General features: G+C 41.8%; 2 protein-coding genes across 3 annotated transcripts; one reads left to right on the top strand and one right to left on the bottom strand.

Moving 5' to 3' along the window:
* LOC124468634 (cathepsin B-like) lies at positions 1 to 4,221 on the top strand. Of its 2 annotated transcripts, none has more exons than XM_047021477.1 (10): positions 1 to 73; positions 492 to 620; positions 835 to 920; positions 1,135 to 1,246; positions 1,483 to 1,598; positions 1,700 to 1,785; positions 2,072 to 2,215; positions 2,579 to 2,695; positions 2,795 to 2,923; positions 3,177 to 4,221. In XM_047021477.1, exons 2-10 carry the CDS (start codon positions 498 to 500, stop codon positions 3,251 to 3,253), a joined length of 990 nt encoding a protein of 329 aa, XP_046877433.1. In that variant the 5' UTR covers positions 1 to 73; positions 492 to 497; the 3' UTR covers positions 3,254 to 4,221. The 2 variants fall into 2 exon arrangements, with proteins under 2 accessions (XP_046877433.1, XP_046877432.1); XM_047021476.1 differs by having other exon boundaries at positions 57 to 73; positions 497 to 620.
* A 249-nt stretch (positions 4,222 to 4,470) lies between these two features.
* LOC124468635 (jun dimerization protein 2-like) lies at positions 4,471 to 13,287 on the bottom strand. The gene is made up of 5 exons (XM_047021478.1): positions 13,172 to 13,287; positions 12,459 to 12,509; positions 5,671 to 5,888; positions 4,865 to 4,969; positions 4,471 to 4,696 (listed from the first exon to the last, which is right to left on the bottom strand). The coding sequence occupies exons 3-5, from the start codon at positions 5,863 to 5,865 to the stop codon at positions 4,508 to 4,510; spliced, it is 489 nt and encodes a 162-aa protein (XP_046877434.1). The 5' UTR covers positions 5,866 to 5,888; positions 12,459 to 12,509; positions 13,172 to 13,287; the 3' UTR covers positions 4,471 to 4,507.
* Positions 13,288 to 14,683: the final 1,396 nt, after the last annotated feature.

Raw genomic sequence — 14,683 nt, 5'->3', positions numbered from 1 at the left:
AGAAACAAAGCAGTTTGAGAGCGTTTCAGAGACAGAGCTTACGTGGGAAAAACGAAGATTACGAACTATACAGGTAACTTCTGAAGATTTGCTTTTGTTTCGTTGATTTGATTCCTGTGTTAGTCTGACTTCTGGTGCTATAGTCTTGATGTCCAGGAACAGTGTTCAGATCAAACCATTTTTGTCCTGCAGTGTGGTCATACAGTATAGAGACACGGATAGTTCTTAATTGCCTCACCATCACATCTGTGTTAAGGAAATACATGCAGTTTCATTGTACGGCTTTTTACAGATCTTAGACACAGCTTGTTATTTCAATCTATGAAAAGGAGAAATATATAGAGCATAAAGTATGATTTCAACAATACGATTTGTTATTGCCATCTACTCTTTTCCCTTTCTATCTTTCTCTCCCTTTCTCTTTTCATCTCCCTCACTATCCCTACCTTCTCTTCTTCCTCCTCTCCCACACACACCACCTCCTCTCTCAGTTCAGGATGCGTGCCCTGGTCCTCTTCTGCTTCCTGGTGGTCTTGTCTGCTGGCTGGGCAAGGCCCCGCCACCCTCTGCTCTCCTCTGAGATGATCCAGTACATCAACAAGCTCAACACCACCTGGAAGGTGAAACGCAGGGAGGATTGCAGAACTATGCATCTGGGTCAAATTGCCAAAACCCAATGAGATATTTAGTATATACCAAATGTTGCATTTTTGTTGGTAGCGGTAGTAGTTGAAGTATTGTTTTTACTGTGTATTCCCTACATGACATCCCCACTAATTTCTCTCTTTTCCTTTGCCTCTTTCTTTCTTTTTCTTATCTCTTTCTCCCATCTAGGCTGGACAAAACTTCTACAATGTTGACCTCAGCTATGTTCAGGGTCTCTGTGGCACACTGCAGAACAAACCCACACTGCCTGAACTGTGAGTGCATGAGACACAGAGGGCAAAGTGTACGTGAGAGAGAGAGAAATTGGGGAAGATATAGGGAGGAAAGAGAACATAAAGAAAGATAGAGAAAGCAATAGACAGTGAAAACAAACGGAATGAATGAAAGAAAAGCGATTGAAAGAGTAAAACTGTGTGGGTCTCTGCCTCACTCTAACCCATGCCCCCCCCCCCTCCCTGGTGCCCCCAGGGAGCATCCAGCTGGAGTCAAGCTGCCAGACACCTTTGACGCACGGCAGCAGTGGCCTAAGTGCCCCACCATCCAAGACATCAGAGACCAGGGCTCCTGCGGCTCCTGCTGGGTGAGAGGGGAGGGGGGCACTGAGGGGGAGGGGACGGGAGGAATGGAGGGGTGAGGGAGAGTGAGGGGGGGTGTGGAGTGAGAAAGGAGGATGTGCATGGAGTGAAGATAAGGGGGAGTAGGAATACATAAATCCTAGCAGATTAAAACTGTTGTTTTGACTAGGTTTACAGGTCACCATAAAGATAAGTTGTTGAGCATATGGACACTCATTGCCAGGGTTTTATTTACCCACAGGCCTTTGGAGCTGCAGAGGCTATCTCCGACAGGTTGTGTATCCATAGCAACGCCAAGATTACTGTGGAGATCTCTGCCGAGGACCTCCTATCGTGTTGTGAGGAATGTGGCATGGGGTGAGTGTTTGTGCGTGTGCGACCTTTACCTTATAAAGGTCAAATGTAATGCATTGGAATAATATCAAAAACGCATAGCTAAAATGTGTGAGTGTGCACAGGTGCTTCGGAGGCTATCCCAGTGCTGCCTGGGAATACTGGGCTAAATCTGGGCTGGTGACTGGAGGCCTGTATGGCTCTAATAAGGGTGAGCTTCAGAGACACCTGCTGCTCCCAACCTACCTGTATGTTCCTGCGAAGAGTCCTCCATGCAGAAATATCAATGGGTCCACTCAAATATCTATAATGGAGAAATAGACCACCAGACTTTTGGCTTTATTAACCTTTTTGGTGTATGTAATATTTGTGACATATACATGGTTTCAAATCTTAGATCAATGGTTTCAAATCTTTTGTGTGTATGTGCAGTTTGTACATACCTTAATTTGATATGGATGCATGTATGTGTGTGTGTTTGCATGCGCGTCACACAGGCTGCAGACCCTACAGTATCCCCCCATGTGAGCACCACGTCAATGGCACTCGTCCTCCCTGCCAGGGCGAAGGGGACACCCCCAAATGTCAGACCAAGTGCATCGATGGCTATACCCCCGCTTACGAGAAAGACAAGTACTTTGGTAAGAGTTCACTCTGAGATGCATCGAGTATAATACAGTACTGAAATACTATTGCAGGTAGCATATACTGAAACTCTGTGTGTTGTGGCAGTGTGGTTATTAATATAACTGTTAATAAATGGTTCAGCCTCCATTTATTAACATTTGACAGGGTGTGGAGTAGGACAATGATTTAGGGTGCAAAAACATGTGCATCAAATATGAACCAATATACACATTTATTATATTTATATAGTATAGTATAGTATTACTAATAAAAACATTTATATCAGCCCTCGTACAGCCTTTGTGCTTTTTATGTCCCACTCACAAATTCACTTCTTCTTCAGTTGTTGGTGCTCACCTCTCTGTTGCCCCCTGCAGGTAAGAAAACATACTCTGTGCCCTCCAAGCAGGAGCAGATCATGACTGAGCTGTACAAGAATGGGCCTGTGGAAGCAGCCTTCTCTGTCTACGAGGACTTTCTCCTCTACAAGAGTGGTGAGAAAGCATATCTCAACTGCACAAAAACTTGATTACAAATCCATGAACTGGTTCCAGTATATTCAGCCATGTCTATTTTTCCTTCTGTGTCGCCAGGTGTGTACCAGCATTTGACTGGGGACATGCTGGGAGGTCATGCCATCAAGATCCTGGGCTGGGGGAAGGAGAACAACACTCCCTACTGGCTGGCTGCCAACTCCTGGAACACAGACTGGGGAAACCAAGGTACTGAACATGCAGAGCTTGCCTTATCATTGGACTGGATGACATCATAACGCCCAACCCCTTGAGATCACAAAAGCCTGTGTTATCATTTCAACTACATGATTTGATACAGGGTGTAAAATAGTATTTTTATTAAACAAAGGGCTTTAAGTTGGAATTTAAGACTGACAGTGAGCAAGTATCTGACTTATTTGTGACTGAGTTAACCTTGACACTTCTTCACCATCCCTCCATGCTCCTGTTTTCCTGTCAGGGTTTTTCAAGATCCTCCGCGGTGGGGATGAATGTGGCATCGAGTCCGAGGTGGTGGCTGGAATACCCCAGCTCTAGACTGCACAACAGGAATCAACAGGACAGTCCGATTTTGACGTGGCTACTTATATTTGTCTTTATGTGGTCTGTCATACGCAAGCCTTCTTGGTTTAATACATGAATTTACTGTTAATTCATTTAGTTTTAGTGCCCTTACTTTAACAGGCAATAGTTTGTTGTTAAAAGGTAAAGTATAGTACATAAGCTACCATTTATTCCATTGGAACAGATACCAATCCAAACAATCTAAATAAAACAAATTTCAATTTTATTTCCGTTGTTTTTCTACATATTGCTGTTTTCAGGCCAATACTAAGGTTAAATAAAAAAATTGAAGTACAAAATCTAGCCAGGTAGTTATAGTGTTTGATTTTATGCATGAACATTCAAACAAACACTTAATTTTCACATCGTTAGAAAATAGAATTTAATATAGATGGAGTAACAAAGCCATACATGGTACAGTTCCAAAATATTAATTGCTTAGAGATATTGTTCAGCATTTTTTTTTCACACATGCTAAACAGAACATCATCTAAAATAGAGATGTAAAAGCATCACATCAAGTGATAAACAGGCATATCATACATGTATATGTAATATATAAAGCAGTATAAAAGAGGTACATTGGTAGACAGACCAACAAGGCATTAACAACTGTAAACATTTCATATGTGCTTTTCATGACGCCAGCATCACCACGGCTCAACCGCTAACTGCCATCGTCAAGGCAGGGTACAAAATAATTGGCATGATAATATACACAAAGACAAACTATAACTCTACAAGGGTCCTAGAATATGTATTTAGACCAATCTTAAAGTACAACACCTGTATTTTTCAACCGGTAGACATTGGCAAACCACAACACATTAAATGTGTGCCTCTATAATACAACTCAGGCTACTTGTCTTGTCCGTGGCAGGTGAATAACAATGCACCATGTTGGTAGTAGTGTTTCCTCAACAACTTTGCTTCCAGTTGTACAAGCTTCACCAACTGTCCATTTTTGTAAAGGTGGTTGTAGTAACTAGAAGGCACTATGTATCATCAACAACAATGACACTTAGCAGAATTATTCTTTTTTTTTCTTCCCAGAGCCAGCTCCCGTAGAATTCACGAAGAGGTGCCGTGCATCTCCAGGTGTTTGGGACAACAGAGTCTCCAAAGTTGTCCAGCTTGGAGCTCAAGTGCTTTGACTCACAACAACAACAAAAGATTTTCTTTTTAGCTGATTCCTGGTGTCCATATATTGTGTCCATCAATTTCTCTTTACTCTGTGGCAGCTAACTGTTCTAGCAGGGGGTTGGCTTCACTCTCTGGGGTCTTAACGCTGTCTGTCCTGACGATGCATGTGGGCCGGTGGAGGTTGAGCATGACCATGAGTTGCTGCCTCTCCACGCGAAGCTCCTCTATCTGGGCCTTCAGGTCTGAGTTGACCATCTCCAGCCGCTCCGATTCCTGGCGAGACAGAGCAGACTTTGACACAACTTAACTAATAACACAATTCTGAGCAACAACATAGCCGTGTAGAGACTGTGCTTGGTGATATGGTCTATGAAATCATACAAAATAAATTATGTTTAGAATGTCCTCAGTGCCCCCTCTATGGGTGGAGATGAAACGTACCTTTTGAAGGAAGTCTGTTCTCTCCTTCTTTTTGTTCCGGCAGCGAGCTGCGGCCACCTTGTTCTTCTCTCTTCTCCGTTTCCTCCTGTCGTCATCCTCCTCCATCTGAAACAGGGGGGGGGGGGGGGAATACAAGGTGATAAGTTTCCTTGATTAAAAAAATAAAACAAATGCATATATCAGGGGCGTAGCCAGAATAATATTTTTGGGTAGGCCTAGAAAAATATGGATAGGCATCGTTTCCATTTTTTTTTTTTTTTTACTTTGCGATGTGCACCCGGTGCATAATTTGTCAAAGATGTTTTCGGTTTTGGGTAGGCCTTAAAAACAAATTGGGTACCCAGGCCTACCCGTGGCTACACCCCTGGCACATATGGTGAATATTTGTGGCCATTTTCTTTTAATAGAGAATCTCAGATTGCTTAGAAACAAAGTATGCATAAAACAGTGCCAAATTATTACTTTTGAAATTTGGATTCTTTAACAATAACCCAGATTGAAATCATTGATGTTATGCAACACGTAAACTACTACTTCTAATGTCCATGTGGGGGCACTACAGGTAAAGTAATCTGAAACAGTTACAAAGAGCTCAATTCATACTGCCTGTTTAATATCCCAGTTGGATTTCATTTGCCCACATACAACGGCACAGAGGAGAACACAAAAAAAGGGATTCCATTTAGATCCCAACATCCACTTTTCATAACAAACCCACCCAACAACACTCTGTCTTTCGCTTCAACCTGCACTTCAATCTGTCCTCCCGCTTTTAGTCCCTCCCTCCCAGTCTCCCCCGTCCTCACCTCTTCCTTGATTTCCAGTGTCCTTTTCCCCAGCCTCCCTAGGAAGTGCACAGGTGAAAGCATTGCACCCAGGTTGCAGAAGTCGGCCAGCTTGAGCTGGTCTGTCAGCGTGGTGGCAGGGATGCCCGCCAGAGGCCCAAGGCTGGGCAGGGTGCCCGCCGTCAGTGAAGGGTCAGGGATCTGTCCCGGCATCATGTCCTCACCGCCCTCCTCCCCCGCTGGAGAGGACAGAGAAGAGAGAAGGAGAGGGTGGGGAAAGTAAGAGGGAGAGAGACTGGTTAGGACCAAAGTTATTTTTGAACAATTATTTTTAATGGCACACCCAGAGAAGCTTTGGAATCCGGCTTTTGTAGGATACAAATCCATGACCTTTACAAAAACTCCTTGTTTTCTGTGGGAATGGAATGATGTGGATATTCATTAGATGTTTCTTAATGGGACTGATTCACAAGATGATTAAAAGTCCATGAGGACTCAAATGTGGCTGGGATTCATGCATAACATCCCACCACCAGCACTGGCTTTCAACAATAGGGGGCAATTTGAACAGTGTGACCACAGCAATTCCTATGCAATCAAGAAAAATGGAGGAGTAAAAAAAAAGTGAGGGAAACAGCAAGAAATAGGGAAAAAAAGAAAGAAAAAGTGTTTACTGGGCAGGGAGGAGGAAGTAGCTGCAGAATGAAGACATCTCTCTAATTTACTGGAAGACCAAGACTGAGAAAACTCCTGATGGCCAAATGAAAAACAAATGCTGCAGATGTGAGCCGTTCAGGAGCCTCAAGTCTGCCATCCCTGTGTTCTCCACAGAACACAGTGAATGAGAGAACCCGCCAGGACAACATCAGAATCTTGTAGAAAAGCATGCTCATCTGACATGTAAAATGTATGGTTGAACATGGTTACTAAAATATTTTATATCTGGGGCAAATACAGCTTCCATGGCGGTATAATTTGATTTGTCTCAGGATAAATACAATTAAAAAAGCATTAATCTACAGATTTAAGCAGTGAAAGTATCTATTATCTATGGGCTTTGCCTTCCGTGACAACAGCTCACATTTTCCGGCTGAGCTACATACTGAAAAATGTCAGTACAATAGAAACAGGTAAGATGCTCACTATACAAAAAAGGTATCTGTGCTTGTCTATCTGGATAGCAAAATGTGCCCTTTGGGCCCAGGTAATTGTATGACTGTATTGAGGGGAATGTATTTTTAGTTGCAAAACTAGACTTAGAACAAAAGCCAGAAGGGAGGTATAAAAATAAATATATAAACAGGGTTATGTAACCCTTATTCTGACAATCTCCTCCCAGCCACAGACTGGTCTTTAAGTCTCTCTGTGTTGCACTGCGAAGGGAGTTTATTGTCGGGCAAATGGAATGGAATCAAGTGGGCGTAGTTTTACTGGGTGGTGCAAACTGTACTGTGGTGCAACTCTATTGGTCTGTCACCAGTTCCAGCTGCCCGGTAACAGTTTAAGGAGAGACTCTAATTGGAAGGAAAATATTCTGCTAGTTGAAAACTGTTTAATTTGGTCTCATAGGAACCCCTTAGGGAGGTGTGAAAAGACTAGATTTAACCTTATCTACCATTGCCTTTACTCATCACATGCCATAAAAGAAAGGGCAAGGACAGAAGAACAATACTATATTTGCTAAGAACAGGTTCTTTAAACACATACAATCAGTCGTACTTCAAGTCCTAATCACTAACATTAATTAAGAAACTTTCTGACTGTTGACCAGTCATAAGGCTGAGGAAGACAACCATGATGGTGGACGACTACATCCTCCAGCATGCACCCATGTCATCTGCCACCTTCTGCCAGCATGAATATGTTCCCTCCAACAAACAGGTTCTGGAACCAGTCTCCAACAAGCCTAATTAAATTTTTTGCCACTTGTTCTTCTTAGGAGTCCCCCCTTTCCCACCATATTTGCAGATACACAACTGCCCCCCCCCCCCCCCACCCCCACCACCACCACCAGCCCACCACACCTACATTACCTGATCTCTTTAAATACTGCATTTGGAAGGGAAAGACCCCCGTTTCACTGTGTGACCTGTTCTAACATGCTAGCCTAACTCTGCAGACTTCCTGTTTGTCTAGCGTTCACTGCATGAGGTTAGATCACAGAACAGAACAGTCCACAGAGACATGCCAGCCTGAGGGCAGCAATGTTCACACTGAGAATGACTGGAACAGACGTCATGATTCCTTTCAATTATCAGGCATGAAAAGAGCTGTCTTTTTTTTTCTTCTCTTCAAACCATTTCCCTGGTGTTATTTCTGACGGGACTTACGCTTAACAACTGATTGGCATTTTCTAAATTGAGCGATTTCCTTTGGAGTGAAAGTTTATGTTCAGTATACTCAGTCTGTTACAGATTCTTCTAATGTTATTGTTCACTGCTCTTTGAACAGGCAGACATTAAAAACAGATAAACTTTTATTTTACAGTCTACTTTGTTTACCAATGAATGTCTAAACACGCTTAAACTCCAAACAAGGCCCATAAAAGACCTCCAAGAAGTTGAGCCGTTCATCGTACCCCAGAGCTGATTTTACACTTATCAAAGAGGGGTGTTTTTTCTTTCCTTTTCCTCAATTTCTGTCACCGATGGCCGGCTGCCCGGGATTAGCAGTCATTGTTTGATGATGCAACGCCTCAACTGTGTTCACGCAGTCAAGCAGAAAAGCCGGTTCCACGGCACGGACCCAATCTGGGACAAAGACACCCACATAAGGACTGGGGGAGTGGGCAGTATTGTCCAGGGCTGCCCAGAAGGACCAGGGGCCAGCACATGGAGGGCGGGGAGTGGAAATGTCATGCATTAGTTATGAAATATAGACCCAAACTTAAGGCCGACCCTGGCAGGGGCCCAACAGAAACCTCATCTAGGCCCTGACCAAGAGGTGGGTGGGTGGGTGAATGAGAGCGTGTGTGCACACGCAATTCAGAGTGTGTGTGTGCCACGAGTACAGGTACATTTACCTGGTATACACTGTCTTTATACAATATATATGCTTGGTATACACTGTCTTTATACAGTATACATGCTTGGTATACACTGTCTTTATATAGAATACATACTTGAACGCCCCTCGTTTCTCACTCGCATACTTCATCTGTCTTCAGGTCGACCAAATGGGTCCATTTCCTGCTTCATTCCTGAGGGCAATTAGGAGCTCCAAGGCTGAGGAATTCAGCCCCTCACCATCAATACCCAGCAGCATGACTGGAGTCCCTATTATCCTCCTCCCTACAAGGGAGTGTGTGTGTTTGTGTGTGTGTGTCAGCATGTGTGTCTGTGATGGTAAAAACGAATTTATTACCCTACATATTTGCTTTTTCAAAATAACAAATTCAGATCTATTGAAACATAGTGGTGTAACAACATGGCAGCTGAAGGGAGGTGCCATAGTAACCTCTCAGGTCATAGTTCAGATTTGCTAGCTGTGTTAAAAAAAATCTAATTTGGCTAAAATACCTCAAGCTTTGTGCTGTGAGGCTTGTAAAGCTCACGTCTCTAAGAGTCATGACTTTATCAAAGCAGACATGCTTTCTCAGAGTGCTCCTTTGATCCTTGTTTGACTTTACCAGCTCTCACTTTGGACTGAGGCATCGCCGGGCACAATCTCTCACACAACTCTGTGACATCCAAAAAACACACCTTTGCCGTTTGTCTAGCTACTGTAGGTCTGAGATCTCAAAATGAACAATGAGAGTGAAGTCTTAGCCAAGCCATGTTTTGCTGAACTGGCCATGGCTTGAACAATCATCATTATATCTCGCACTCAGACAAGATATGTGCTGAGTATCTGACCCAACCTTTTACAATCCTCTAAAGAGCCAGAAGAATTCGCTATTTTGCAGGGACATAACAATTTCTTAGTCCCACAAAACTCTTGTTATTTTCACATCGATAATACACAAGCATGAGGACCGGACAAAACAAAAGGGGTTCTCAATCTTGTGGTCATTGAACTTCTTGGGTGTGACTGACTTTAGGGACAAAAAAATTATGTTTTACTGCTTTCATTTCTCTCTCACTCAATCCCAGACGTAAAGCAGGCATACAGCACATGCACACATTGGTGGAACCAAAATAATGAAAATGTAGCTAAATTAATGACTAGGTAAATAGGTATCTCTCTCTCTCTTCAACATGTCTCAAATAACACTTTAAATAGAAAGTTGTTGTAGTATAAATTCTAGTTTAAGTAATCTGTCATGTTTGCTCTCAAGATGAATGTTTTGATTTACTGCTAAAACATTTTTATGAGAAGGTTTTGGGAAGCTCAGTTATCAAAAGACTTGGTAGAACTCGTATCTTGACACCAAATCACCAACTGGTCTCTCTGAATCTGTCATTAATGGCATTTACAAGCCTACATGAGTCTCTTTGAAATGATAAGGCTAAAATTGTGGTTGTCAGAAGATTATGTAAACTGGCAGCAAGTGCTAAATGTCAGTACTGACATTCATTTCCTCGTCAAATCCTGATGCAAATCATCCACTAAGGAAACTAAGCGTTCCCATCCACTTGGGTAGACTGTTGTTATGAACCACACACCCACAGTCACAGTGTTCTACATGAAGTCTTCCTGTTTCAAGGCACCTGCATTTCTCCATCTGGGTTGTGTTTGGAGTATGGAGTTATCTGCATGACAAAATGTTGGCCATTTGACTAAACCTTGAAATTAACGTATAAGCCAAACTTGCCAAATAATAGGATTAAATGCTGCCTGTTGAAGCAATCATCAGATGATGCAATCTGTGGTGAAGGGTTCCACCATGGCCGACACGTGGCCTCAGACGTTTCCTCATGTCAGGTTAACGTTTGCTGTAATCGAACAACCAGGATGCACGGTGAAAACAGTGGTTTGTTTCTGTCACTGTGAAGTTACCAGTTTATTCACCTCGTTTTATTTTTTAGATTGTTAGTTCCTAGGATTAGTTGAACTAATGTACTTTTATACTTTTTAATTGAAGATCCATATATGTTTATTGCTTGCACCTTCCGGCCACAGTACATTCTGTGTTTGTGTAAACCTACATGGTGAATAAAATCATATTCTGATTCTGACAGGTCCAAGTACGGGTACTTTAGAAATCTTTACCTTTAAAGTCTTTGTCATGGTGTACAATAATAATTTATTGAGAAATAAATCCTATCCTATGTGTGAATTATAAACAATACATGCAATTTTATATGATATTAACCCCTAAAACATCTATAAAGGCTACATGAGTGTGTATTTGAGTATGACTCAAAGAGACATGACAAAAAAGGCTTATCCCAAAAAATCAACTCTAAAGCTGACAAGTTGTGACTACAACATGCAATCTATACTTGTGTGAGGCTAAGAAATTAGTTTCCCTTCCAAAGGTTCGAAACAACTAAAGGAATTTGAAAATCTGGAAGGTATTGAATATTACCTCTTATACCTCAACGACTTGTAAAGGGCCTCCCCTGAGTTTTCTGCTATAAACATGTTATTCCAACTCAGAACCTACATGATCTCTTCGTAAGGCTACACTTTGTTTTCAAGGAGCCCACTTCCACAGTTGTGGTTGGGTCAACACAAAGTTCACATGCCATGAGGACTGACTTTTGGACATCGAAGAGACCTTGCAAATCCAGAGATACAAGGACTTGTCAGGGGGCTCCCAAAGTCAAAGTGAGTCACCACTAGCTGTTACATGTAACTCGTCTGCTGTAGTTAGAGTGCAGCCTGGCTCTCTCAACCCTCCAGAGAGAGGCACTGGAAGGCATTTCTACCTAAAATAAACCAGTGCGCGCCCACGTATCCCCCCTCCGCCCCTGCCAGCATGCGCTGCCTGTTGGCTCGCCAGCCCTGCCCCAATACACGGCGGCGTTCCGTTTCTGCATAAACCGCGCCACTGATGTGCCCAGGCAGGCACTTGGGCATTTATACAACCCCATTACACACAAACACACACAGAGTGGGGCATGCAGTTAAAGTCATACCGCGAAGTATCCAAACATTCATTGAATGACACACACAAACACACAACAACATATACATATCTTAACTTACTGAGCTCATCAGTTAAAACATGATGTTCATTCTAAAGGCAGATAAGCCATGTAGTCTACAGATGAGTTACTAGTAGGCCGAACTGCTAACTCATATGTAGTCATTTATGCTTTTAGCAGACGCTTTTATTAGTAAGATATAGATAACCCTACCAGTGAGGTAGGGGTACCTGTGCCTAGAGGTAGATATCTCAGAATATATTGTAGAATAGAGCAGAATATACTATAATACTCTGACTTTACAAGTAGTCATGCTCACTGACAAGAGTTTGAGTCTTCATCCCAAGGACGATGTTTCAGTTCACAGAGACCATGTCTTATAAAGTGGTGCACTGAAAGCAAAGCACCCGATCAAAACACCATTGCCAGTTCCTTGACAGCTCCATGCTGTGTGATATGAGTGACTAATTTGCTGATTCTGAATGTTTCCCATATATAGGCTAGGCCCAGTCAGTCTGGCAAGCATTCAGGACCCCATTCCAGATGAGTCTAACATACAATACATAGTTAGAGGGTGTTTTCACATTTGAAAGTGTAAAGATTTAAGTTTATAGAAAGGAAGTATCCTCATATTGTGAAAGGTGAAGATATGTTTCAAGAAGATATGTTTCCAGAAGTAAACTATTAACAGAGACCATTTCCTTCCATGTCTACTCATGACAGAAACTTCATAAAACTGAATTAAAGTAGCTTGAAAATGATGAATTGAACACTTACTTTGCAGTTAGTCTGTAGACCTCTGATCTATGGTATAATGTTGTCTGGAGGCTGTTAAAAAAACAAAAAAAAGTTTGAGAAAATGAAAGTTGGTATCCCTAAATAAAGTATACACACACTGATTAAAAAACACAATTTTGCCTCAACTGCAACTCATAACTAAAGAAAGCTTTTTTCCCTCCTCTCCTGTCTTGCTGAGCGGTGTAAATATTCCTGAAAACTCTTAACTGTTGCGTCTATGTAGGCTAAGTTACATAATGATCGGCTGATGAGACAACTAAGATTAACAAAAATATATAATTCCAGTTACAATGCAACAATTACAAATGGGCAATTCATAATATTCCAGCCACACGTGATTCTACTACTGCAACCGTTTATCGTTACGTTGTTTCACTTGAGACAAAACGGTTGTAACAATGAAGCCCGAGTTGAGCACAAAAATTCGGCATGAAAAGCGATAGGGCTCCACAATCGACATCCGAGTCCTTTAACATTGGTAGCACATCAGATTGTTATGAAATCAAATGATTTGTTACTGGTTTAACATAAACCCTGAAAATTCCGTTATTACAAAGACCATAGTGTTAACTGATTTGTTATAAAAGGTTTCAAATAACGATAAGGGATTGTAAAAGTAAATGAAAACTGTGAAAGTTTCAGCTTCATTCAAAATGCTAACTTTCATCACTGAGAAAAACGTGTTTATTTACCTATTCGGGGTCCAGAATCGGAGACGATGATATAGCCTTATAGAATCGGATGTAGATGTTGAGACTAAAAGTCGTTGCATCAGACGGTTTAAATACTGATCGGTATCTGGGAGGGCTCAGGAATGCGGAAATTGTTGTCCTAGACGTAAGCATGGATGAAATATAAGAGGGTTGTTCGCTCCACCCCTAGCAACCAAAAAAACACAGACAACATACTGAGAGGAAACTTTTTTTGTCTCCGAAACTTTTCCGGAGACATAGGCGTAGTTTACCCCACGTAACTTGAAGTTCTGGCTGTAAACAAACATTTTCGGCCTTCGATATTAATAGCATTATAAACCACTAAATGTCGCAGTATATCGTGCTTTACAGGTACACCAACAGTACTTGTGACCTACTGTGTCTGTGTCTGTCTGTCTGTCTGTCTGTCTGTCTGTCTGTCTGTCTGTGTGTGTGTGTGTGTGTGTGTGTGTGTGTGTGTGTGTGTGTGTGTGTGTGTGTGTGTGTGTGTGTGTGCAGCAGAGCAATTTAATAAATTTAGCTGTGGAATTTGACGCTACTTCCATTCACACTCTTGTCACTACACCCTATAGCACCTGCTCATATCAGGTATTCTGGTATTCTATTTGTGCACTTCTGGCCTATCAATAAGACATATGTCTACCTTTTGCAAGTGACCCATTCAGCACATAGCATCAGTCACAGATGTTCACAACTTTCAACCTCTTCCTATATGGAATAAAATAGTGAAACTAATCAAAAAGCATTTTTTTTTCAGCAAGTTTGCTTGTGTTTTCCTAACAACTGACATAGTATGGCAAATTTACACATAACAATCTGTTGTTAGGAACAGTTGAAGGAGCAGTGTGTGGGGAGGTAGAAGAGATGTCATTACCGTAACTTCATCATTTAGTGTAACTCAGGAACATTCCAGAAAAAAACAGCTGGGATAGAGATGACTGGTATGGCACATGTTGTCTCCCTCTAGTGGCAAAACATTAATGTTGACCCCCAACATCTACAGTTTTATGAAATCAGTCAAATATAAGCTTATTTGAGTGAATATCTTAGATCTTTGCATGGCCTGCACCAATCCAACCTGCACTTTGATCACAGTTTCTTTTATTTGCACAGCAGATATAATGAAAGTCTCTCATTGGTGCGTCAGTTTGATGAGGGTTGAAGGGCAAAACAACAAAATGTTTTACCTGCCAGTTCACTATCGCATTCCAGTACTCCAGCAGACCTTAAACCATTGAAACACATCCACACACTTCCTATTTAGGCTAACGTGGAATTAAGGCCAAGCATTTTTTCCTGAATATAGAGACTTGTGTGAGTTGTAACTCAATAAGAGATAATAGAAGAGCTTGTGTTGAGTCTAATGAACTTGTCATTGAAAAATGTAATCTTATGAACTAAAACTATTTTAAGTAAAGAGTCTACAAATCAGCATGCCATGTTTGTCAACCCCGTCCCTTGTCAAGTTGCATAACAGAGACAATATTTCTA

This window comes from Hypomesus transpacificus, chromosome 6, assembly GCF_021917145.1.
Source record: "Hypomesus transpacificus isolate Combined female chromosome 6, fHypTra1, whole genome shotgun sequence".
In the NCBI taxonomy this organism is placed as follows: domain Eukaryota; kingdom Metazoa; phylum Chordata; class Actinopteri; order Osmeriformes; family Osmeridae; genus Hypomesus; species Hypomesus transpacificus.
The sequence above is the reverse complement of the archived record's forward strand: the minus strand, read 5'-3'. Positions and strand labels throughout refer to the sequence as shown.

Coding starts and splice junctions, on each gene's coding strand:
- LOC124468634 (XM_047021477.1), top strand. CDS start 498: ATGCGTGCCCTGGTCCTCTTCTGCTTCCTGGTGGTCTTGTCTGCTGGC. Junction 621..834: donor AGCTCAACACCACCTGGAAG/GTGAAACGCAGG, acceptor TCTCCCATCTAG/GCTGGACAAAACTTCTACAA. Junction 921..1,134: donor AAACCCACACTGCCTGAACT/GTGAGTGCATGA, acceptor TGGTGCCCCCAG/GGAGCATCCAGCTGGAGTCA.
- LOC124468635 (XM_047021478.1), bottom strand. CDS start 5,865: ATGATGCCGGGACAGATCCCTGACCCTTCACTGACGGCGGGCACCCTG. Junction 4,970..5,670: donor CACTGGAAATCAAGGAAGAG/GTGAGGACGGGG, acceptor CCCCTGTTTCAG/ATGGAGGAGGATGACGACAG. Junction 4,697..4,864: donor GAACAGACTTCCTTCAAAAG/GTACGTTTCATC, acceptor CTGTCTCGCCAG/GAATCGGAGCGGCTGGAGAT.